We start from the raw sequence: 23,862 nt of genomic DNA on the forward strand, positions 1-23,862 counted from the left end.
GATCTAGTATACCTCATTGACTGGCTGGCCCTAGAGCTAACAACCTCTATGGTCCTGACATGTGCCCCGTTGGGAAAAAGAAACCACATATGTCCACCTTCCCGCCATGCCCCACTACCAGCCACTTCCAGTTCCAAGGGTTGTGGCATGGGCACACCAAGACCATGGACGGTTGAGTGTTTTTTTATGCCACACATCCCCTCTAATTGCAGTGTCATATATCCTTAGATGCAGCCCTTTTTAAGTGCTGGCTTTTATAAACACCTCTTGTTATAGGACACGAGTAGAGGACCAAATTGCCATTCCTCCACACCTAAAGACTGGCCCCTGGTCCTTTGTAAAGTCCTAAAAAAAATCTTGTATTATGAAAAATAATATCACTAATAATAATAATAATAATAATAATCATCTTTAAGCCAAGATGAGAGAAGTGCAAACATAACCCACATGTCTGAATCGCAACTATTTAAACAGTAGGGATGTGAGCTGCTCTGCCTCAGTCACTTCTCAGGTCTCAACCACATTGTCATAGACCCTGTAAACAATAGAAGTTACAAGTGTGTAAAATGTTCCACCTGTACATGGAACCCCTCACTAACAAAGTTCACATTTGCATTGGAGGCTCTGTTCAGGGCCTGTGTCACTGATTTTTGTTAAAAACAACTGAGAGAAAAGATCCCATTATAGTCGATGAGATCTGTTTGGCTTGTGTCCCTGCCCTATGACGGAACAGAACACTGGAAATCAATAATGCTGGTGTGAAAGAGCCCAATGCTATTACCTGGGGATGTGATAGAATTTGTATGATTCTCTCACCTAGAAACAGACAAGTCTACTATGAAAGATATTGCTGTAGGACACTAATAATCTTCCCCAATATATATTGGAGGTCATGCACACAAATGTATTTTCTTTCCGTTTCCATTCAGTTTTTTGAGGACCGTACACGGAACCATTCATTTCAATGGGTCTGCAAAAAAAAAAACGGAAGTTACTCTGTATGCATTTTGTTTCAGTATGTAAATATGTCTGTTCCGCAAAAAAATTGATCATGTCCTATTATTGTCCGCATTACGGACAAGTATAGGACTGTTCTATTCGGGGCCAGCTGTTCCGTTCCACAAAATACGGAATGCACATGGATGTGATCCACATTATTTGCAGATCCGTTTTTTGTGGACAGCAAAATACATACGGCCTTGTGCATGAACCCTTACACAGAGGGTCTGGTTTTGCAAGCATTGAGTTTACACGTGCGGAGTTTCCAGTGAATCACTGTATTCTGTAGAAAATCTGCTGAAGCCTGTGTATAGTAATCTTGTATATTATTTTTGCTCCTGAGATCATTTGTGCCTTAGTATGTATTTATTTCTTTTATATTTTTTTTTTACGTTTTCTAGGAGGTGGAATTTACATCACTGAAGGAAGCTCTGTCCTTTGTATCACTTATTGATGGATATTACAGATTGACAGCAGATGCACACCATTACCTTTGCAAGGAAGTAGTGCCTCCCCGAATACTGCATAGCATCCAGAGTTATTGCCATGGGCCTGTTTCGTAAGTACATTTTATGGTAGAGTCACTTACTTTATTATAAATTCACAGCTCCCTTGCAGATCTGTCCTAAAGGTAAGGATATGGTAACACTTAGCAGCTGAGGTGTAGTTAAAACCACACTAGAAAAACTGCATTTTTTTTATTTTTATTTTTTAAATGTGGTTTTCAATGGGGTTGTCGTTTTAACATGTGAAACAAGTTAAAATGAATTTGCTAGTTTCTGCTCCTTAAAGGGGTTTTACGGGAAGACAAAATTGTTGACCTATCCTCAGAATTGGTGTCTAATAGCTGATCGGTGGGGGTCACCAATCAGCTGTTTGAAGAGGCTGTGGCCTCCTCACTGCTAACTAAGCACAGCACCATACATTGTATAGTGGTTGTACTTGGTGTTGCAGCCCAGGCCCTTTTACTTTAATGGGGCCAAGCTGCACCTTAGGCCCTGTGACCAATAAATGTGATATTATTGGCCTAGGAAGAGGCTGCGACGCTCACATGAGTGCTACGGCCTCTTTAAACAAATGATCAGCGTGGGTTTCAGTTGTCGGACACCTATAAAATTATTAATATAGGAGTCCTGGAGAAACCCTTTAAGTGCCCAGTGCAGTTCAGAGCTTCACTGTGATTACTCTATGCATTTTGCTGCTTCACAGCCCCTCCCCTCTTCTCTGAGTGACAGCTTTATCGGTCTCTTGATTGGATGCTACAGCTGTCACTTAGAGTAGAGGAAGGGGCTGTGATGCAACTCAGTACAGAGAGCGCATCACTGTGAAGCCCTGTTCATATTTTCACTACTCCTGATAATAAAAGGAGCATATATACGGCAGTCTCAGTCCTCCTGTGTGACTGGAGGCTGCTGCATAATAGTTTCTTCACTTCTACCTTAAAAGGGTTATCCCATGACTAATATAAAAAATTAAAATCAGACATCATGTAGTAATTGTCAACCTCTTTCTAACAAAGCTAGAACCAGCCCTGTACCTCACATGGATCCAGAGATCTCCCCGTTCATTGTTCTACTAGATTTATATCAAGCTGAGAGCTCAAGGGGGAGTGTCTTTTCTGCTGCAGCTATGGGGGCGTGTCTCAGCTCTCCCTATCACAGCTGAGGAGGGCGTGTCTTTTCTGCTGCAGCTATGGGGGCATGTCTTAGCTCTCCCTATCACAGCTCAGGAGGCAGTTGAAGAATGAAACTGAGTATGTGTGGCCATCTCAGTGAGCAGGACAAAGAAATAAGAAAAAAAATAAACCAGCAGGTGGCGCTACACAGATACATTTTATTGAATAACTCAGTGGCTATGCTACATTTTTAATTACATGCAATTACAAAAGTATTCAGATCCAGGTGCTGAAAGGTGTAGAATATGTTTTGTGGGACAACCCCTTTAAAACAAAAAACTGCACCAAAAACTGCAGTGATGTTTTTCCCCAAAAATGTGTGTCAAGCCACCGTTAGGACTAATGCACGCAACCATATTTTCCATCAGTATGCTTGTATCCGTTTTTGAAATGGACAGCACAATGACCCATACATTTCTGCAGTCCAAGAATCGCAGCACAAGTCCTATTCTTGTCCGTATTTGCGGATGGGAATGAGACAAATAATGGAATGCACATGAGGCTATCTGTTTTTGAAGGTCAATTTTTTTTTGCGGACAAGAAATCCGCTATGGCATATGCATGAAGCCTGTATCTTTTTCACAGATGCACTCATATGGGATAAGCATCATGATAATTTGATTTGTCATATTTTCTAACACAATTCTTTAAAGGAAACCTGTCACCTGGAATTTGGCAATATTGCTGAGGACATGGGCTGCTAGATCGCCGCTAGCACGTCCGCGATATCCAGTCCCCAATATTGTGTCAATAAAACAACAACGATTTGATAGATATGGAAATTAACCTGAGAGGAGTCCTGTCCCGGAGATGAGTCCAGCGTGAAGGAGCCCAGCACCGCCCTGCATCCTCCGAATCTCCTCCTTGCTCCCCAATGTCACAAAGCTACAGCGCCGTAATCTCGTGATGCGCGAGCTAGCGCATGCGCAGTTCGTTCCCTGAGGCTGATGCCAGCACATGGATGGAACACTATGCCGACACTGTGCATGCGCTAGCTTGCACATCGCGAGATTACGGCGCTCTAGCTTTCTTATGTCGGGGAGCAAGGATGAGATTTGGAGGATGCGGGGAGGTGCTGGGTTCCTTCACGCTGGACTCATCTCTGGGACAGGATGCATTTCAGGTTAATTTGCATATGTATCAAATCGTTGTTGTTTTTTGACACAATAAAAACACAAAGAGCTATGGGGACTGGGTATTGCGGATGTGCTAGAGGCGATCTAGCAGCCCGTGTCCTCAGCTCTATTGTTAAAGGGATTTTCTCAACAGGCTATTTGATACTTACCTGGTCCTGGCGCGCCGTCCACTTCCTGGTTTCGGCACTCGGCAGAAGTCACCAGGGCGCATGCGTGGACTCGGCGTGTGCGTTCAGTACAGCGCGCGGCCGGCCGGGAGAAGAAAAGAAAAGTCGTCTGCGCACTCGCGGCCACCGCGATTCCTGAGAAGAGCGGTGGCCGTAACCAGGGGAGACGGAAGACAACAGTCAGGTAAGTATAGGTTTATTTTTTTCTAAGGGGTGGGGATTTGTTAATAAAATGTATTTAGAAAAATTATCACTGTTAAAGGGATTCTGTCACCTCCCCTAAGGCAAAAAACGATTTAAAACCAGCCATGCAGCACAGCTTACCTGGATTAGGCTGTGCTGTTCAATCTTGAAATCCGTCCAGCAGTTAGTTCAAAAAACGAGTTTGATCAATGAGGAAATGCGTCCTGAAGGTGCCCAGAGGGGCGTTTTTTTCTTCTGAGAGAGCCCAGTCCCGCCCCTTTTTCAGTGCCCAGCCCGCCTTCCTTTTACTTCCTAACCGCCGCCCCCAGCCTGCCACAGCCTCTCCTGCCTCTCCTCCCCCTCCCTCACGCCGAACGAAGTCTCGCACAGGCGCAGTACCCACTGAGGGCTGCGCCTGTGCGATCATCAGGAGACTGAGGGCGGCAGCTTCATCTTCGTCACTGGGCATGCGCCGAGCCCAGTGACGTCCGATGCTCGCTCTTCCCTCAGTCAGCAGGGAAGAGCGAGCATCGGACGTCACTGGGCTCGGCGCATGCCCAGTGACGAAGATGAAGCTGCCGCCCTCAGTCTCCTGATGATCGCACAGGCGCAGCCCTCAGTGGGTACTGCGCCTGTGCGAGACTTCGTTCGGCGTGAGGGAGGGGGAGGAGAGGCAGGAGAGGCTGTGGCAGGCTGGGGGCGGCAGTTAGAAAATACAAGGAAGGCGGGCTGGGCACTGAAAAAGGGGCGGGACTGGGCTCTCTCAGAAGAAAAAAACGCCCCTCTGGGCACCTTCAGGACGCATTTCCTCATTGATCAAACTCGTTTTTTGAACTAACTGCTGGACGGATTTCAAGATTGAACAGCACAGCCTAATCCAGGTAAGCTGTGCTGCATGGCTGGTTTTAAATCGTTTTTTGCCTTAGGGGAGGTGACAGAATCCCTTTAAATCATTAACAGATTTAACAGTGATCATTAAGATGATAATACCCCTTTAAGTTCCAGGTGACAGGTTCCCTTTAAAAAAACAAAACAAAAAAATAACTGTCCCCTGTGGTTATGACCTCTCTATCCTCTAGTCACCTGCTGCTATCATTTGGGGAATCTCCTTATAACTATTCAGTGTAGCATTACATACCAACCAGTTAGGTAAATGGCTAACGATTTGATATATGGATGTCTGGGTTTTTTCTAGAGAAGCCCTCTGCTTTGGTCCATAGAGTGGGACCTTCTAAGCTCCCTTAAATCCTATAAATCCTGACCCAATATTCAATAATTGCTGTGTATCCAGTATTTTACAAACATGTCCACAATACAGTGTTTTTGGAAAATTGCCTAATGCTATGCATATGCAAGGTTTTAATCCAGCAGTGAACTTCTGCTTTGGGAAAGCAGCAATTCATTAGTGGTAAACTTCAGAAACAGGGGATTTGTATACATTGAGGCGGCCTATAAAAGCCTCTTTCAGACGAGCATGTCCAGTGCAGAAAAAGGGGGGATCTAACTCTCCTTAGGGAGAGAGCACTTTAATCAGTGTGAGGAGACTTTTAGGCCATACATGCTCCTCTGGAATTCTGGGAGGGAAGAAATGCAAATGAGCTCTTAGCAAGCTTTGCCTCTAATGCCACCAGATGTAAGGCAGCTATCCTATAAGTCAATATTCAGCTCTTAAAATAAGCCTTGAGACATGACTTGGATATTAAATAAGCCAGCACCTCATCTGCAGACAGCTGTTTCGGGGTGATTGCCCCTCATCAGTGCAGAGCAGAGAGTACTGGCTTAACTGGGTAGGAGGCCTGTGTCCGAGCAAGGGGGGAACTCTCCCTCCTTAGGGAGAGAGCACCTTAATCAATGCTCTCTCCCTAAGGAGGGTTAGTTCCCCCCTTGCTCGGACACAGGCCTCCTACCCAGTTCAGCCAGTACTCTCTGCTCTGCACTGATGAGCGTTATTTCCGGTTATGGACAGTGTTTGTTTCACAGGAGCTCACAACAGGAGCTGATTTATAATGCTGTGTGTCTCTGCATGACCTGTATCTACTCCATTATACTGACATAATGCTGCTATAATTCAGTGGAATCATAGTCCAGCAGAGGGACACTGCATTATAAATCCGTATAGTGCTGTGATCTCCTGCGAAACAAGCAGTGTCCTTACCGGTGAATCACTCTCACACACGGAGGAGCGCCATTCCTGCTCAGGACACGCTCGTCTGAAAGAGGCCTAAACCTTGGACAAGTCATTAAATTCATTTACATTAAATGGAAATATGTTGTAATATTAAAGAGAATATAATAACCCAGCATGGACCAGAATATCCATGATCTAGGGTGCTGATCATTTCTACAAAGATTTTGGGGGAAGCATTAGGACTAAATGGGCAGCTTACGAACAGCTACAACATGTGTTTTACCTTTTAGGGCGTCTTCACACATGGCAGAAAATTTGCAACTGAAAATCTGTTCAATTCACCTCAATGGTGCTTGCAGAAATCCATGTGCTTGCTGCCCTATTCAAATAAACAGAACTGATTTTCTGCCACAAAAAGGCACCCTTAAAGCACTACACTTGGGTAAGGGAAAACTGAATGACAGTCCATTTCAGACAAAGAAACAAACATTTTGGTGGTCAGTGGGGTGACCATCTGCAGTGCTTGTCATGTACAAGTCGTTGGTTTCATCATTGTACATGGGTGAGGTTTAATTCCACCTCCTAGAACATTTTTATTATAGAGCCAAATATGTCTTCTAATTCCCCTGGTAGAACTATGTTCATGAGTAGCTGTAGGTTACCATGGTAAAGAAATGGTTGTACAAAGTGTCCTCAATACAAGCCGATGTTATGCTATAGCCAAAATGTTAAGCAGCTGCTAAATCCAGATGAGAGGTCTGTAATTGTTTCAATTAGGTTATATGTATTCTACTACAATGTCTCTTTCTGTTACACAAAGCTATTCCAAGAAACAAGCAAATGGTTCTATAATGAATTTGCTGCATTATATTTTTTAGGTCAAGCGATTGTTTCTGCTAATGGCTGAACATTTGCAGTTTATTGCACCATAGGCCTGTGAGACTAAATGTTAATTTTAATATGCGGTTTCTGCCACTGAGTCTGTACTTCAGGTTAACCAGCCTTTTTTTAAATTGAAATTTTCTGCATTCCACCCACCCAGTCCTTCCTAGTGTTAGTAGATGAGTGTATTTTTGCATTGTAGTGTTGGTGTTGAAGGTGCTGCACTTGGCCGGACCAAAATTCTTAGGGGCCTGGACAAACAAACAAAAAAAACACCTTCTGGCACTAGCACCATAGTTCCTGTCCCTGCCCCTTCTGGTCGCTGCCAGACCACAAGTTTGACATGCACATGGCCTCATCAGTGATGGGTTTCCACACCCTTGAGAATTTTTGTCCGCTCTCAGACAACCATTTCAGGTGATTGGTTCCTACCCGTTGGTTCTTAATTTATTACATGGGTCATTACCCATGTAAAATAGAGGACTTTCACTAAGGGTGTATTCAGACAGTGAGTTTTAAATGGCATTAAAAAGTGCCAGTTTCAGTATGGTTGCAGTATTTACAGGTGTAAGATAAATGTGTTCCAACGGAAAAAAACACTACCACATTGGAAACTACTGCAAAAATGTAATGGGATTTTTAGATAGACATGGATTTTTACAGTTCGGATATGCAAAACACTGATACTGGCCGTGCACATTCCACATTTTGAGGAACGGCTAGTCCGTAATAGAACAGTATTAACGTTGTCCGTAATGTGGGCAATAATAGGACATGTTCTATTTTTTGCGGAATGACACGGGACACGGAATGCACACTGAGTCCATTTTTGCGGCCCCATTGAAGTGAATGGTTCTGCATACGGGCTGCAAAAAAAACAACTAAAAACGAACAGACACAGAAAAAAAATACGTTTATGTGCATGAGCCATAAAGCTGAGGGCTACGAGGCTACATCCAGATTTGATCACACTGCGTAAGTAGCAAAGAAAATCGCTGTCTATAGGGAATGCATTGAGGGGGAATTTATTATGCCCTGTATGCCAGAATTCTGGTTTCAAAAAGTCGCAAGTGGGGCTTTGGCATTTTTTGGGGGATCATTTGCGGGATCATTTGCGCAAACATTTTGTGGCTTCTTGAGCACTGTTGCTTCTAGCGCCACCTACAAATTAGGAGTAAAATTTTGGTCAGAATTTCAGAGTAGATAACTCTTATGTCACATTTATAAAGTGTGACTTTAAAAAGTCTCAACTCCAGATTAGGCTTCCCCCAGGTGTGCTTTTACCGAAATGGGCGCAACCACATTGCATTTGCGCCAAATTTATTATTAGTGTGCGCCATCTTCATAAATTTGGCACAGATGTGCATAGCAATTCCAGTCTAAAATTGAACCTCAGACACACCTACAATGATAAATTCCCCGCTGAGTATCCTGAAAATCACTTCCAAATCGTTGGAGCTGAGTATTGCTGAAGTTATTTAATTGCCATAGATAAAATTGCTGCACACAAGTGAGTCGCTAGCAATTTTTTTTTTTTTAATCACATGCTGGGATGTTAGAGCGATTTCCAAGCTACTGTTTTCCTCTATTCAGTAACATAAAAATGTATTGCTAATAAAATGGTTGTGAAATTGCTGCTTAGGCTATTTTTCCACATAAGATAGAACAATCCGTCAGAGGAACAACCTGCCAGAGTTCTCACCATCCGACCTAGCCATATACTGCCGCTCACTGCTGGACCCCATTGACTATAATGGGAACCATCAAGGATTCGGTCGAATTCCAGCATAAATACCAGGGAGTGGCTAAATCCGGAGAACTATATTAAGATGTTCTCTGCCATATGAGCACTGCATTCTCTTCAAACAGCTGATCAGCAGGGGTGCCAGCAGTCGGACCCCCCTGATCTGATATTAATTACCTATCCTGAGGATGGGACATCAGTAGTACAAAAGCAGACAACCCGTTTTAAGCTACAGTATCTCAAGTGAGTACACCCCTTACATTTTAGTAAATATTGTATTCTATCTTTTCATGGGACAACACAGAAGATATAACACTTTCATGTAATGTAAAGTAGTCAGTGTGCATATTGTATAACAGCGTAAATTTGGTGTGCCCTCCAAAATAACTCAACACACAGCCATTAATTACTAAACCGCTGGCAAATTGTACCCAAAGTGTTAATATTTTGTGTGTCCACCATAATTTTTCTGCCCTGCTTTAACTTTCTTGGGTATGGAGTTCACTAGCGATTGACAGGTTGTCACTGGAATCCTCTTCCACTCCTCCATGACGACATCACGGAGCTGGTGGATGTTAGAGACCTTGCGTTCCTCCACCTTCCGTTTGAGGATGCTCCACAGATGCTCAATGGGGTTTAGGTCTGGAGATATGCTTGGCCCATCCAGCACCTTTACCCTCAGTTTCTTTAGCAAGGCAGTAGTCTTGGAGGTGTGTTTGGGGTAGTTGCCATGCTGGAATACTGCCCTGAATCCCAGTTTTCGAAGGGAGGGTATCATGCTCTGCTTCAGTATGTCATAGTACATGTTGGTATTCATGGTTCCCTCAATGAACTGTAGCTCCCAACAGCTGGCAGCACTCATGCAGCCTCAAACCATGGCACTCCCTTATCTTTGAACTCCTCACCTGGTTACCGCCACACATGGTTGACACCATCTCAACCAAATAAGTTTATTTTGGTCTCATCAGACCACAGGACATGGTTCCAGAAATCCATGTCCCTATTCTGCTTGTCTTCAGAAAAATGTTTGCGGGCTTTCTTGTCCATCATCTTTAAAAGAGACTTCCTTCTAGGACGACAGCCATACAGACCAATGTAATGCAATGTGCCACGTATGGTCTGAGCACTGACAGGCAGACCTCCCCCACCCCTTTAATCTCTGCAGCAATGCTGGCAGCACTCATACAAACTCTGGATATAAGACGCTGAGCACGTGCACTCAACTTCTTTTGTCGGCCATGGCAAGGCCTGTTCTGAGTGGAACCTGTTAAACCGCTAAATGGTCTTGGCCACTGTGCTGCAGCTCAGTTCAGAGGGTTGGCAATCTTCTTATAGCCTAGGTCATCTTTATGTAGAGCAACAATTATTTTTTTGTAGCTCCTCAGAGTTCTTTGCCATGAGGTGCCATGTTGAACCTACCAGTGACCAGTGTGAGAGCGATAACACCAAATTTAACACACCGGCTCCCCATTCACATCTGAGGCCTTCTAACACTAATGAGTCATATGACATCGGGGAGGAAAAATGGCCAGTTGGGCCAGCGGTTTAGACATTAATGGCCGTGTGTTGAGTTATTTTAAGGGGACATCACATTTACACTGTTATACAAGCTGTACACTGACTACTTTACATTGTATCAAAGTGTCATATCTTCAGTGTTGTCCCATGAAAAGATAAAATATTTACAAAACTGTGAGGGGTGCACTCACTTTTGTGAGATACTGTATGTTCACAGCAGCTTTATGAAATCTAGTACTGCCGCATTCCCATTGACTATAATTTAATTATCAGGAACTCTTAACCTGTAAGGGGTTGTCTCCATAGGAGAAGGAAGTGCCCATCTGTCCGTTGATTGACAGGGTGAAACATCCAGCCTGGTTGTGACAATCCAGTCCATGCATCGAGTGCTGAAGATCAAATTCGGTTTTGGGAGCAGCGACTGCATGTGCACTTCTACACTTCCGGGTAGTTGCGCAAGTTTGGTCGCTGAAACTGAAGTTGAATTTGGGCCTTGGTGCCTGCGTCGCTACTCAGAGCAGTGGTTCAGGGCCCTTATTGTTAATGCCAGGCTAGCTGTCCAGCCCTGTCAGTCAACAGACAGGTGGGCACTTCTTCACTTATGGGGACAGCCCTTCAAGGTGAAGAACTCCTGCTGATGAGACAAATCTATTTGGTAGAATCGACTCACTCATCCCTAATCTAGAGGACTTGTTTGCCTATGTTTTTGTGGGCAGCAGCTCATCAAGGACCTGCATGTCCCAGGATGCATTGCAATAAGCTCTTGTTAACACCTTCCTCCTCACATATAGCCCCAGAGATACATATGGTATATAGTGCTAACCACAGTTGTCTTCTCCACTGTCTAAAGAGAGATATAGCTACGGTATATATATATGAATGAAAGGTGTCTGGACTGCTTCACTATGAGGTCACTACACCAGCACTGATAGTAAGGCAACAGGGAAGCTACTCAGCATGTTTGACCAATACTGAATGTAGGGGAAGGTGGACCAGAAGGATAGATAGCAGAGGGCGATACCAGAGAGAAAAATATATCATATATCAAAAAGTATACAATATTGTATATAAACTTAATAATACTCTAATTTGAAATTACCTGTTTATTGCATAGTATTACATTTTGTGGCATAAGCCCTTTAAAAATTTATCTTAAACCTAATATGCGTAAACTAAACTAGCTTTCAGATGGACATAATGCAGTTGCTTTATTATGGACAGGACAGGATCAGAAGTATTTTGTCCGACTTATTTGGTGATGCTTTCCAGACAGTGATAAATATCTGGGTCATGTTGTCAATTAAGAACCTAATTAGACACAAAGGGGTTATTAGATGAGTAAGCACAATTTTTTTTCACTTTTTCTGTAAACCCCCCGCCCCCCAAAAAAAACTCATATGTAACAGAAAACAAGTATGCTCTTTGATATGAGAGTAAGGTGATAAGATGCACAGCAGCCCATGTTACCCCTCCCCCCGCGGTTTTGGAAAAGTGGTGAGGCTAAAAACTCGCAAATCTTGTAAACTGAGACTTGCACTAAAAGCTGTGATTATTCTATGCCAGAAAACTGGCATTGAAGCTTGATAAATCTCTCCCTATGAGCCTGTCTCCTACAGTGAGGAGACTTCAGCTGCTGCATTCAACTCATACAAGCACTCACCCATCTCTGGTAGCTCCATAGAGCTAAATGAAGCAGCTGCATGCATGTGCATCCACCACTGCTTTCAAATGGGGAGCAGGGGCCCCAGTTCTCATGGACGATGGGCCACCAGTACTCGTATTCCCACCGATCAGGCGCTTTCACACTATTCTATGGAGAGGGGATCAGTTGTCCTATTGGGACAACCCCTTTAACAAAAAACTTCGCGTTTGTAGAGGTTACCTGTTTGTATAGACTTGCTAGGCTATATCTATTTTCTAGATTTTAAGGACGGCTCTCCTTTTCCTGGTGATGTAATGGTGCTCCAAACTAATGATGCACCCTAGTCACATTAAATAGATTCTTGGAGTAGTATATGTGTGAATGGGCACTCATACCTTAGGAATCACATAAGATTAATAAAAGACAATTTATTTGGTGCTGCAATAATCAATACTATATAAAATATAAAAAAAATATATAAAAAGTATATAAAATATTCACTGATCGTTAGGCTTGTGACAATAGATTGACAGTGATCTGGTACGCTGCCCTTGAATGGGCTGTTATACCCTAGTAATGGGAAACCTCGGATGGTTAATCAAGCTAGTATCAATAAACTCTTTGGGCAGTGTACGGGATCAGCAAATATATCACAACAATATATAATACATCTCTGGATCGACAATATATAGAAATATATTAAAATAAACCTAAAAATAAAAGGTAGTGTCACTATGTTCTGTAGGAACCAACTGCTATGGTGTCCAGGTAATTGGAGTTGCCAATTATTCTGGAATAATCATTTTATGTCCATCAAGCAATGAAATATTTGGAACAATATGGCAATTACTTGCTATCCATAGTCCAGTAGAGAGGATGTTCTAGTATATTCCAGGGAAATGGTGATTCATATAATGATATATTCCAAAAGTATCTCTATTGTGTTGTAACAGTTTTGCTTAATTATTAATCCAGATGCTCTATTGTGACAGAATGTTCTCCATGAGCCTCTATAGCACTTATTGGTAGGGTTATTCCTAATGCTCTATTTTGTTATATATGTTGTACTCGCTGTTGTGAGATCTCCATCCATCTGTGGCGTCCCACGTGGTGGTTAGGTTGATAAGCTTACCTTCGTTGGTGTGGTGTAGAAATCTGATAAGAGAGGTTAGTAATTTCTTACATAGGTTAGTGGCTGTAAAAGTTCCACAACTTGTGTCTCCGAATCTGTTTGTGAAGTAATGTGCCACGCTGATTGTCTGCGGCAGCCCCGATATCTCCGCTGACTGGGCTGTGGATTGCCGAGTATGGTCTGGGTGTGCGCTCGGCGTCCCACGTGTCCGGATCTTTCAGACACTCGTAGTGAGGATCAGCTGACTATCAGCTCTTTCAAGATCTAATCGTGCCCTCCGGGCTTGTGTACCTCTTCAAGCGCTTCACTAATTTTTCATAATAGGGTTATGCAGTGCAGTTTCCAGGTAAAATTTCTCTCAGGGCGAGTGTCAAAAAAACTTAGGCCCAAAATTGCGGAACGCATGTGGTCCAATTTTGCGGACGTGTGAATAGAGCCTAACCCCTACACAGTGTAGAGGTATACTGTATATTGTGTGGCACAGTGTATGTTATGTATGCTATGTGTGTATTACATAAACATATTTCACATGAAAACTTACAATTACTTGGCTTGGCCCTTGGGGATCTCGGACACCACTTCAACACTTTGGCCGGGGGCTCGGCGGAGCTGATGTGTTTTATCCTAATGAGAAAGATTTCATAATAAGGATTAAGGGGCAGAGGGATAGCAGAGCAGGGAGAGGCTGGTGCTGCTACTAGGGGGTCATACCATGGGGGAGTAATAAAGCCCACCATAATGCCCCCCAGTAGTAATAATTCTCCTTATAATGTGCAAAACATACCCCCTTGTAATGTCCCCAGTTGAGCTAATGTTCCCATAATGTGCCAATATAAAATACCCCTTCTCAGTGTCCCTGTAGATGACCCCATAGTGCTCCTCTCCCCCCTTCCCCATAGTACCCACCATAATGTGTCCCAGTATAAAATGCCCCTATACAGAGCCCCCATATAAAATACCCCTTCTTTTTGGCCTCTGTAGATGTCCCTATAGTGCCACCCAATATTGTGCCAGTAATAAGTGCCCCAATAGATGCCCCCCAATCATGTACCAGTAAGATGTGCCCCCATATCATGTGCCAGTAAGATGTGCCCCCCTAGATGCCCCCCAATCATGTGCCAGTAATAAGAGCCCCCCTCCATCATGTGCCAGTAGCCTGAGTGCCCCCCTATCAAGTGCCAGTAGCCCCCCTATCAAGTGCCAGTAGCCCCCCTTATGTGCCAGTAGCCCCCCCTTATGTGCCAGTAGCCCCCCTTATGTCTGTGCCAGCAGCCCCCCTTATGTCTGTGCCATAAGCCCCCCTTATGTGCCAGTAGCCCCCCTTATGTGCCAGCAGCTCCCCTTATGTCTGTGCCAGCAGCCCCTCTTTGTCTGTGCCAGCAGCCCCTCTTTGTCTGTGCCAGTATCCCCCCTTATGTCTGTGCCAGTATCCCCCCTTATGTCTGTGCCAGCAGCCCCCCTTATGTCTGTGCCAGCAGCCCCCCTTATGTCTGTGCCAGCAGCCCCCCTTATGTCTGTGCCAGAAGCCCCCCTTATGTGCCAGCAGCCCCCCTTATGTGCCAGTAGCCAGTATCCCCCCTTATGTGCCAGCAGCCCCCCTAATGTCTGTGCCAGCCCAGCAGCCCCCCTAATGTCTGTGCCAGCCCAGCAGCCCCCCTTATGTCTGTGCCAGCCCAGCAGCCCCCCTTATGTGCCAGGATTGTCATTTTTACATATAAAAAATAAACCTATACTTACCTCCTCCAGGATGCGATGCAGGTCTCTTCCGGCCTGTGTCCCTCGCTGGCTCAGGCGGCACGATGACGTCATTGCGCGGCCTGCACCGGCCTCTGATTAGACCGGCCTCTGCGCCTCTGGCGCAGCACCCCATCACTCTCCTTCATGGTCAAATAGCCCTTACACAGCCTGGAGGTGTGTTTGGGGTCATTGTCCTGTTGAGAAAAAAAATGATGGTCCAACTAAACGCAAACCGGATGGAATAGCATGCCGCTGCAAGATGCTGTGGTAGCCATGCTGGTTCAGTATGCCTTCAATTTTGAATAAATCCCCAACAGTGTCACCAGCAAAGCACCCCCACACCATCACACCTCCTCCTCCATGCTTCACGATGGGAACCAGGCACGTAGAGTCCATACGTTCACCTTTTCTGCGTCGCACAAAGACACAGTGGTTGGAACCAAAGATCTCAAATTTGGACTCATCAGACCAAAGCACAGATTTCCACTGGTCTAATGTCCATTCCTTGTGTTCTTTAGCCCAAACACGTCTCTTCTGCTTGTTGCCTGTCCTTAGCAGTGGTTTCCTAGCAGATATTCTACCATGAAGGCCTGATTCACACAGTCTCCTCTTAACAGTTGTTCTAGAGATGTGTCTGCTGCTAGAACTCTGTGTGGCATTGACCTGGTCTCTAATCTGAGCTGCTGTTAACCTGCGATTTCTGAGGCTGGTGACTCTCATGAACGTATCCTCCGCAGCAGAGGTGACTCTTGGTCTTCCTTTCCTGGGGCGGTCCGCATGTGAGCCAGTTTCTTTGTAGCGCTTGATGGTTTTTGTGACTGCACTTGGGGACACTTTCAAAGTTTTCCCAATTTTTCGGACTGACTGACCTTCATTTCTTAAAGTAATTTTGGCCACTCATTTTTCTTTACTTAGCCGCTTTTTTCTTGCCATAATACAAATTCTAACAGTCTATTCAGTAGGACTATCCGCTATCCACCTGACTTCTCCACAACGCAACTGATGGTCCCAACCCCATTTATAAGGCAAGAAATTCCACTTATTAAACCTGACAGGGCACACCTGTGAAGTCAAAACCATTTCAGGTGACTACCTCTTGAAGCTCATCAAGAGAATGCCAAGAGTGTGCAAAGCAGTAATCAAAGCAAAAGGTGGCTACTTTGAAGAACCTAGAATATGACATATTTTCAGTTGTTTCACACTTTTTTGTTATGTATATAATTCCACATGTGTTAATTCATAGTTTTGATGCCTTCAGTTTGAATCTACAATTTTCATAGTTATGAAAATAAAGAAAACTCTTTGAATGAGAAGGTGTGCCCAAACTTTTGGTCTGTACTGTATGTGATGTATGTGTTGGACGTATACAGGATGGGAGCCCTCGACCAAGGAGGGGTCGCAGTGCTCATAGGCAGCCGGACTGCGACCCCCTTCATATTATGGAGAATACCCATTGATGTGGTACATAACCCTATTATGAAAAATTAGTGAAGCACTTCACTGAAAAACACAGAGAAGATAGAGGTACACAAGCCCAGACGGCACAATTGGATCTTGAAAGAGCTGATAGCCAGCTGATCCTCACTACGAGTGTCTGAAAGATCCGGACACGTGGGACGCCGAGCGCACACCCAGACCATACTCGGCAATCCACAGCCCAGTCAGCGGAGATATCGGGGCTGCCGCAGACAATCAGCGTGGCACATTACTTCACAAACAGATTCGGAGACACAAGTTGTGGAACTTTTACAGCCACTAACCTACGTAAGAAATTACTAACCTCTCTTATCAGATTTCTACACCACACCAACGAAGGTAAGCTTATCAACCTAACCACCACGTGGGACGCCACAGATAGATGGAGATCTCACAACAGTGAGTACAACATATATAACAAAATAGAGCATTAGGAATAACCCTACCAAAAAGTGCTATAGAGGCTCATGGAGAACATTCTGTCACAATAGAGCATCTGGATTAATAATTAAGCAAAACTGTTACAACACAATAGAGATACTTTTGGAATATATCATTATATGAATCACCATTTCCCTGGAATATACTAGAACATCCTCTCTACTGGACTATGGATAGCAAGTAATTGCCATATTGTTCCAAATATTTCATTGCTTGATGGACATAAAATGATTATTCCAGAATATTTGGCAACTCCAATTACCCGGACACCATAGCGGTCGGTTCCTACAGAACATAGCGACACTACCTTTTATTTTTAGGTATATTTTAAAATATTTCTATATATTGTCGATCCAGAGATGTCTTATATATTGTTGTAATATATTTGCTGATCCCGTAGTTTATTGATGCCAGCTCTATTAACCATCCGAGGTTGCCCATTACTAGGGTATACCAGCCCTTTGAAGGGCAGCGTACCAGATCACTGTCAATCTATTGTGGCAAGCTTAACGATCAGTGAATATTTTATATACTTTTTATATTTTCATTATATTTTATCTAGTATTGATTATTGTATTCAGCACCAAATTGTCTTTTATTAATCTTATGTGATTCCTAATGTATGAGTGCCCATTCACACACATATCTATTTTCAGCTCTCTTTCCTTCTAAGATGAGGCCAGTTTTTGTAAAAAGCTGCATGAGTTGTTTTTTTGTTTAGTTTTTTTTTGTACGTTTTTGCTATGTTTACAGTAAATTATATATACTTCCATGTTATTTGCAACCATAAATCTCCAGGGACACTATTAGAAATACTCAAAAGATGTTCAAGATTTATCACAGTGGTTGATGCTAGATGACAGATTTGGTACATCTTTAGACTTAGTTTATACCACCTATTAGTTGGCATAGTTTGCACCATACAGTATTTCTGGTGCAATTTTGGTGCACATTGTCAAGTGTTCTTTCCCATTAAGTTATGGTCTTTTCAGGTGAAACCCCAGCCCCTTTAAGAGAGCAGTAGAAAAAGTGTCAAGAAATGTGGCACAAGGCACTTGCACCAGACTTCTTGTGTATTCTCATTAGTAAATGACGATATAATAGCCTACGTTTTTGCATTATATTATCAAGAGGGAAATATTGCTTCTAAAGTTACCAAAGTATAGTAGATCAAATGCAATTATGTTGGCAGGAAGTCCTCCGTTAACCATTTGCTACTTCAGACTCCTCCGTCTACTTTTACTTTATGCAACAGTTAAACTGCCACTCATATTTTGTGGTATTTTAATGAAACTCATCTTTTAAGTGATATACAAAAATGAATCATTTAAACCTCTTGCTTTTCATAGAAGTCCTCCACAGAGATTAGCAGCATTCTTGGTAATAAAATATTAAAGATGCTTCAGTTCAGCCATTCAAACTACATTTAGTATTTTCAAAAGGATCTGTCACCATGGAAACCACTCCTCCTGTCTACAAATGCATCCTTACTCATTATTAGAAAAAAATAACTTTTTTAATAAATAAAAACTGAAAAGCTGTGAGTGCATATGTATTCACACCGTTTGCTATCCCACAGATGCTGGTTGGCTGCAGGTCAGTACATCCACTTCTTCCGTATAAGGGCCACCGTGCACCCTACAGAAATGTTACCCTGATTAACTGATTTATTGTCTCTAGGGAAAACGCGTCGGGACGCACTGTAATTTTGAGACATCTCGCTATGGGGAAATTGTCTTACTATACATAGACAGCATAATATATGGGTTTATATATATTTTTGGATAGGTAGGGATTTTTAGGAGAGGGAACAGCTCCCTATAAGTGAGGCCACCCCTTTAGGGGCGATTACTCCGCTTTTAGGCAGGGACAATATAGATCAACAGGGATAGTATCCCATTGCCTACAAGCGGATTTGTTCTTGTCGTTTCCCGTGTGCCCCTGGATGGTACAAAGATCTATTAAATAGCACTGCAGCATCTGGTATTCAAGTACTTCATCAGAGTGACCTGAGGCCTATAACAGTATACCCCTATATTGCGATAATTGTCTCCTTTGCAACATTTGTATTATACACTGCCTGTCCCAAAAAAAAGTCGCCACCTGGATTTAACTAAGCAAATAGTTATGAGCCTCCTATTGGATAATTACTGCATGAGCGATTATCTTTCAGCTGGCAACAAGTTATTTAACCCCGACTGGTGCAATGAGATGCTTCTCATTTCTTAAACAACCATGTCGAAAGACACATCTCGTGGTCGTGGAAAAGATGTTAGTCTTTTTGAGAAGGGTCAAATCATTGGCATGCATCAAGCAGAGAAAACATCTAATGAGATTGCAGAAACTACTAAAATTGGGTTAAGAACTGTCCAATGCATTATTAAAAACTGGAAGGATAGTGGAGACCCATCGTATTCGAGGAAGAAATGTGGCGAGAAAAAAATCCTGAATGATCGGGATCGGCGATCATTTAAACGTTTGGTGAAATCAAATTGAAGAAAAACAACAGTTAGAACTCAGGGCTATGTTTAATAGTGAAAGTAAGAGCATTTCCATACGCACAATGCGAAGGGAACTCAAGGGAAGCCGTAAGAAAACCACTAATCAATGAGGCAAACCAGAATAAAGGCTTCAATTTGCTAGGGAGCATAAAGATTGGACTCTGGAGCAATGGAAGAAGGTCATGTGGTCTGATGAGTCCAGATTTACCCTGTTCCAGAGTGATGGGCACATCAGGGTAAGAAGAGAGGCCGATGAAGTGATGCACCCTTCATGCCTAGTGCCTACTGTACAAGCCTGTGGGGGCAGTGCTATGATCTGGGGTTGCTGCAGTTGGTCAGGTCTAGGTTCAGTAACAGTATGTGCCCCAAGAGTGAGGTCAGCTGACTACCTGAACATACTGAATGACCAGGTTATTCCATCAATGGATTTTTTCTTCCCTGATGGCACGGGCATATTCCAAGATGACAATGTCAGGATTCATCGGGCTTAAATTGTGAAAGAGTGGTTCAGGGAGCATATGACATCATTTTCACACATGGATTGGCCACTACAGAGTCCAAACCTTAACCCCATTGAGAATCTTTGGGATGTGCTGGAGAAGGCTTTGCGCAGCAGTCAGACTCTACCATCATCAATGCAAGATCTTGGTGAAAAATTAATGCAACACTGGATGGAAATAAATCTTGTGACATTGCAGAAGCTTATCGAAACAATGCCACAGCAAATGCGTGCCGTAATCAAAGCTAAAGGCGGTCCAATGAAATATTTTTGTTGGCGACTTTTTGGGGGACGGGCAATGTATATGTATTTATTGTTTTTGATGTGGGAATATTTTTAGTCATCATTATTAAAAGTGACGTTTTAAGGGTAAATATTTTGTTCAGTGACACTCCTCCATATACCTACCCAGTTGTGATATAATTGTTATTTCAGTGAGTTTTGTGCTAAACCGCAGAGCCCCGTTAAATCCATCATATCAAAACAGAAAGAATGTGCACAACTACAAACCTGACAAGCGAAGACCAGTCACCAAAACTCCTAGAACGGGCGAGGAGGGCATTACCCACTAACATTTTTTCCCTAGCTCTGCTTTGAGGAAAGGGCATAACAGTTCAGCCCAAAAACATCTCTGGCAGTGTGGTGGTGGGTTGATTCAAGCCTTCATATTTCAGGCTCTGTACTTTCACAGTTTCCGCAGAGGATTTCGGCAATCCTGACGCAAACGGATGGCATTTGTCAGACGGATGCGGATTCGTCTGACAAATGCATTGAAATACTGTATCCGGTGTCATCTGGAAAAACGGAACCGGTATTTATTTATTTTTGCATTTTTAAAGGTCTTCACATTTGCAGACAAGAAATCTGGATCAGTTTTGCCGGAACACTTGGGGCCCGATCCGGCATTAATGCATTTCAATGGAAATTAATGCCGGATCCGGCATTCCCGTAAGTGTTCAGGATTTGTGACCGGAGAGAAAACTGCAGCATGCTGCAGTATTTTCTCCGGCTAAAAAACTGAAGGGACTGAACTGCTGCACCCTGATGCATACTGAACGGATTGCTCTCTATTCAGAATGCATTAGGATAAAACTTTTTTTCCGGTATTGAGCCCCTGTGATGGAACTCGATGCCGGAAAAGAAAAACTTTAGTGTGAAAGTACCCATAGAGAACCAACCAAAAACCACTATATAACACAATATCATGTGTGGACACATAACTACAAAACTGAATCATCAAAACCACACATGCAGTAAAGACCTCTTCATTAAATCACATCAAATGACATATTGAACCCACCCCTCCTCCCCTACCTCATGACATTCTAAACTCTTCTCCCCTTACATTCTCTCCCTTCTCATCATATGAGTGGGTAGAGATTTCTTTGGATAATGGCGGATATTGGGGACAGAGCAATCACGAATTTTTTTTTATTTATGCCTGTTTTCTCTCTCCTTTTATTTTATTTTTCTCCCTTTTTTGTCATTTTGTCTGTTATGTACTAAGCATTATCCAAAAGAGACATGAATCGTTTATTTGGGTCTCATTGTGATCTGTGAGACAAAGCTTACTGTTTATATAACAATATGGCATCGAATATCCTTTGTATCACATGTTATCTGTTCAGCGTGTCAAAGTGTATTTTGAAAGAAAAAATAAAGAATATAAAAAAAAAAGACATTGAATATTAAATATAAAAAAATAAAATAATAATCCATACAAAAGGTGTTGAGCAAATGACAGCCCCCCCCCCCCAGTTATTGGTCCACACATGTATTCCGCCAATAGGTGGGGTGTGATTAAAAGATAACTGTCGTATATATATATATTTTTTTTGGAGTATTGGATTGTGGTGATTAATATCACCTTGGTGACCCTATTTCAACTTTTTACTGTGTACTCAATTACCCCTTAATTCCACAGTTTTGCTCCCTGTACTGCCTACTTTTACCTTTGCTTAAAATAGGGTTGCTAGGCATGGTCCGTCTATCTGTTGAAGGAGGAGGACGCAGAAGCAGGCAGCCTGCAAGGTCAGATTACAGACAGCCAGGGACTGTAAGTAAATGATTAAAGCCAGGTCCTCCCCAGCAGCTGATAACAGTGCCTGGGCTGTGTGCACTTCTCCCTGTCCCTGCGCTTGGCAGACGCTCCCTCACTCAGCAGACTGGGACAATACAGAGTGGAAGCAGCGCAGACCAGGGAAGGGAGATCTGCCGTCTGCTCAGTGTATAAATGACAGCAACATGTGGTAAGAGGACCCCTTTGGGCTGCAGGAGATTAACCCTTTAGGGGGAGGGCTCTGGTTACTGACACTTTTGGGGGGCTATTGTTACTGGCTAGTGAGGTCAGGCGAGATTAGCCTCGGGGGGAGGGCAGTGGCGGCCATCTTAACTGAATAGTGAAATTGCAGTTTTATGCAGACTGGTTGCTAAGGGCTGAATCTTATTAATTATGGGTTAAGTCAGTCTAATAGTAACTGATTCTGGAATATCATGTTATTGGTAACTACATATATGAAAATATAAATTAGGGTCTAAATGTGACAGTTATCCTTTAACTATATATATACACCCAACACATTTCAATCGGGCTAAATTAGGTACACTAAATTCTATATATATGTACCATATATATGCACCAAGGACAATATTTCTCACCTTTTGTATGTTATGCAATTATTATGCAATTATTATTATTTTCAGTCCTCCCTGTATTTGGTTTCCCTTCCCTCTCTTCCTTTTACCCACTTGTGGAGGAATGTGGGATTCATCTATGATATTACCTGCAAGTGTTCAAACATTTGCTGACATAGAATAATACTTATGTTCTTGATTGTATACTAATTGTGGGTCATTATAATTCAGCAGGAATATTGGGGACAGATTTACCCCTTAATCACACCCCAACTATTGGCGGGACATATGTTTGGACCAATAACTGGGGAGGCCTGTCATTTCCTCAGCTCCTTATGCATAGATTAATTTTTATTTTTTATATTTAATATTCAATATGTCTTTTGATGTGATTTAATAAAGATGTATTTTTGCTGCATGTGTGGTTTTGATGATTCGGTTTTGTATTTCAGGCTCTGTAGGTAAATAGAGATTATGGTTCTGGTCTTGTTTGAAAGCTCATCTATCTTAGCTTTAAAACAAGATTAGAATCACAGGATTATGTCCTGTACATTGGGAGATATAGCATTTAGAATTCGGATTGGGAGTGACAGCAGTTGAAAGTGGCCGAGATATGAATCTTAGCTGAGGGGCAGTGGGAGTGTTAACAGCCTGCAGTTCTAGAGAAAATTCGTCCTCTCTCATGATAAGGATTATCACTAAAGAGGAATCTAATTTGTTAGCCCTCACACTTTTATGTTGTCAGAAAAATAAATATGGCACTTTAAATTTGGCATCATCATAATCATACTGACCCACGGAATAAAGTTATCATATTACTTATAACACACAGAGAACGCCCTAATAATAAATCTCACAAAATAATGTTAAAACTGCAAGCAGCGTTTTTCTGTCTGCGATGTCGTGCGGAGCAAGACGGATCCGTCCTGATACACAATGTAAGTCAATGGGGACGGATCCGTTTTCTCTGACACAATAGAAAACGGATCCGTCCCTCAATGATTTTCAATGGTGTTCAAGACGAATCAGTCATGGCTATAGAAGACATAATACAACCGGATCCGTTCATGACGGATGCATGCGGTTGTATTATTGTAACAGAAGCGTTTTTGCAGATTCGTGACCGATCCGCAAAATAACGCTAATGTGAAGGTAGCCTTATAAGGAACATAAATGTCCTGCCCATACCTCAGTTCAATTGAGAATATGTGGCATAACTTAAAGAGGCTCTGTCACCAGGATCAACACTATTAAACCAGACATACTGCCTGGTAGAGTTCATCATGTTGATTAAAACGATACCTTTCTTTTGTCTGTATGTTAAGCGACTGCAGACATATCTGCGTTTTTATTCATATGCAAATGAGC

General features: G+C 42.8%; 1 protein-coding gene across 5 annotated transcripts in view; it reads left to right on the forward strand.

Annotated features, from left to right (window-relative positions):
* JAK2 (Janus kinase 2) overlaps positions 1-23,862 on the forward strand; it is a 327,031-nt gene that overhangs the window by 249,699 nt on the left and 53,470 nt on the right. For all 5 annotated transcript variants that reach the window (XM_044272134.1, XM_044272099.1, XM_044272108.1 and 2 more), the window contains exon 8: positions 1,401-1,558. In XM_044272134.1, coding sequence (XP_044128069.1) covers positions 1,401-1,558 — 158 coding nt within the window. The remainder of the gene's footprint in view (positions 1-1,400; positions 1,559-23,862) is intronic.

Source organism: Bufo gargarizans, chromosome 1 (genome assembly GCF_014858855.1).
Source record: "Bufo gargarizans isolate SCDJY-AF-19 chromosome 1, ASM1485885v1, whole genome shotgun sequence".
Classification (NCBI taxonomy): domain Eukaryota; kingdom Metazoa; phylum Chordata; class Amphibia; order Anura; family Bufonidae; genus Bufo; species Bufo gargarizans.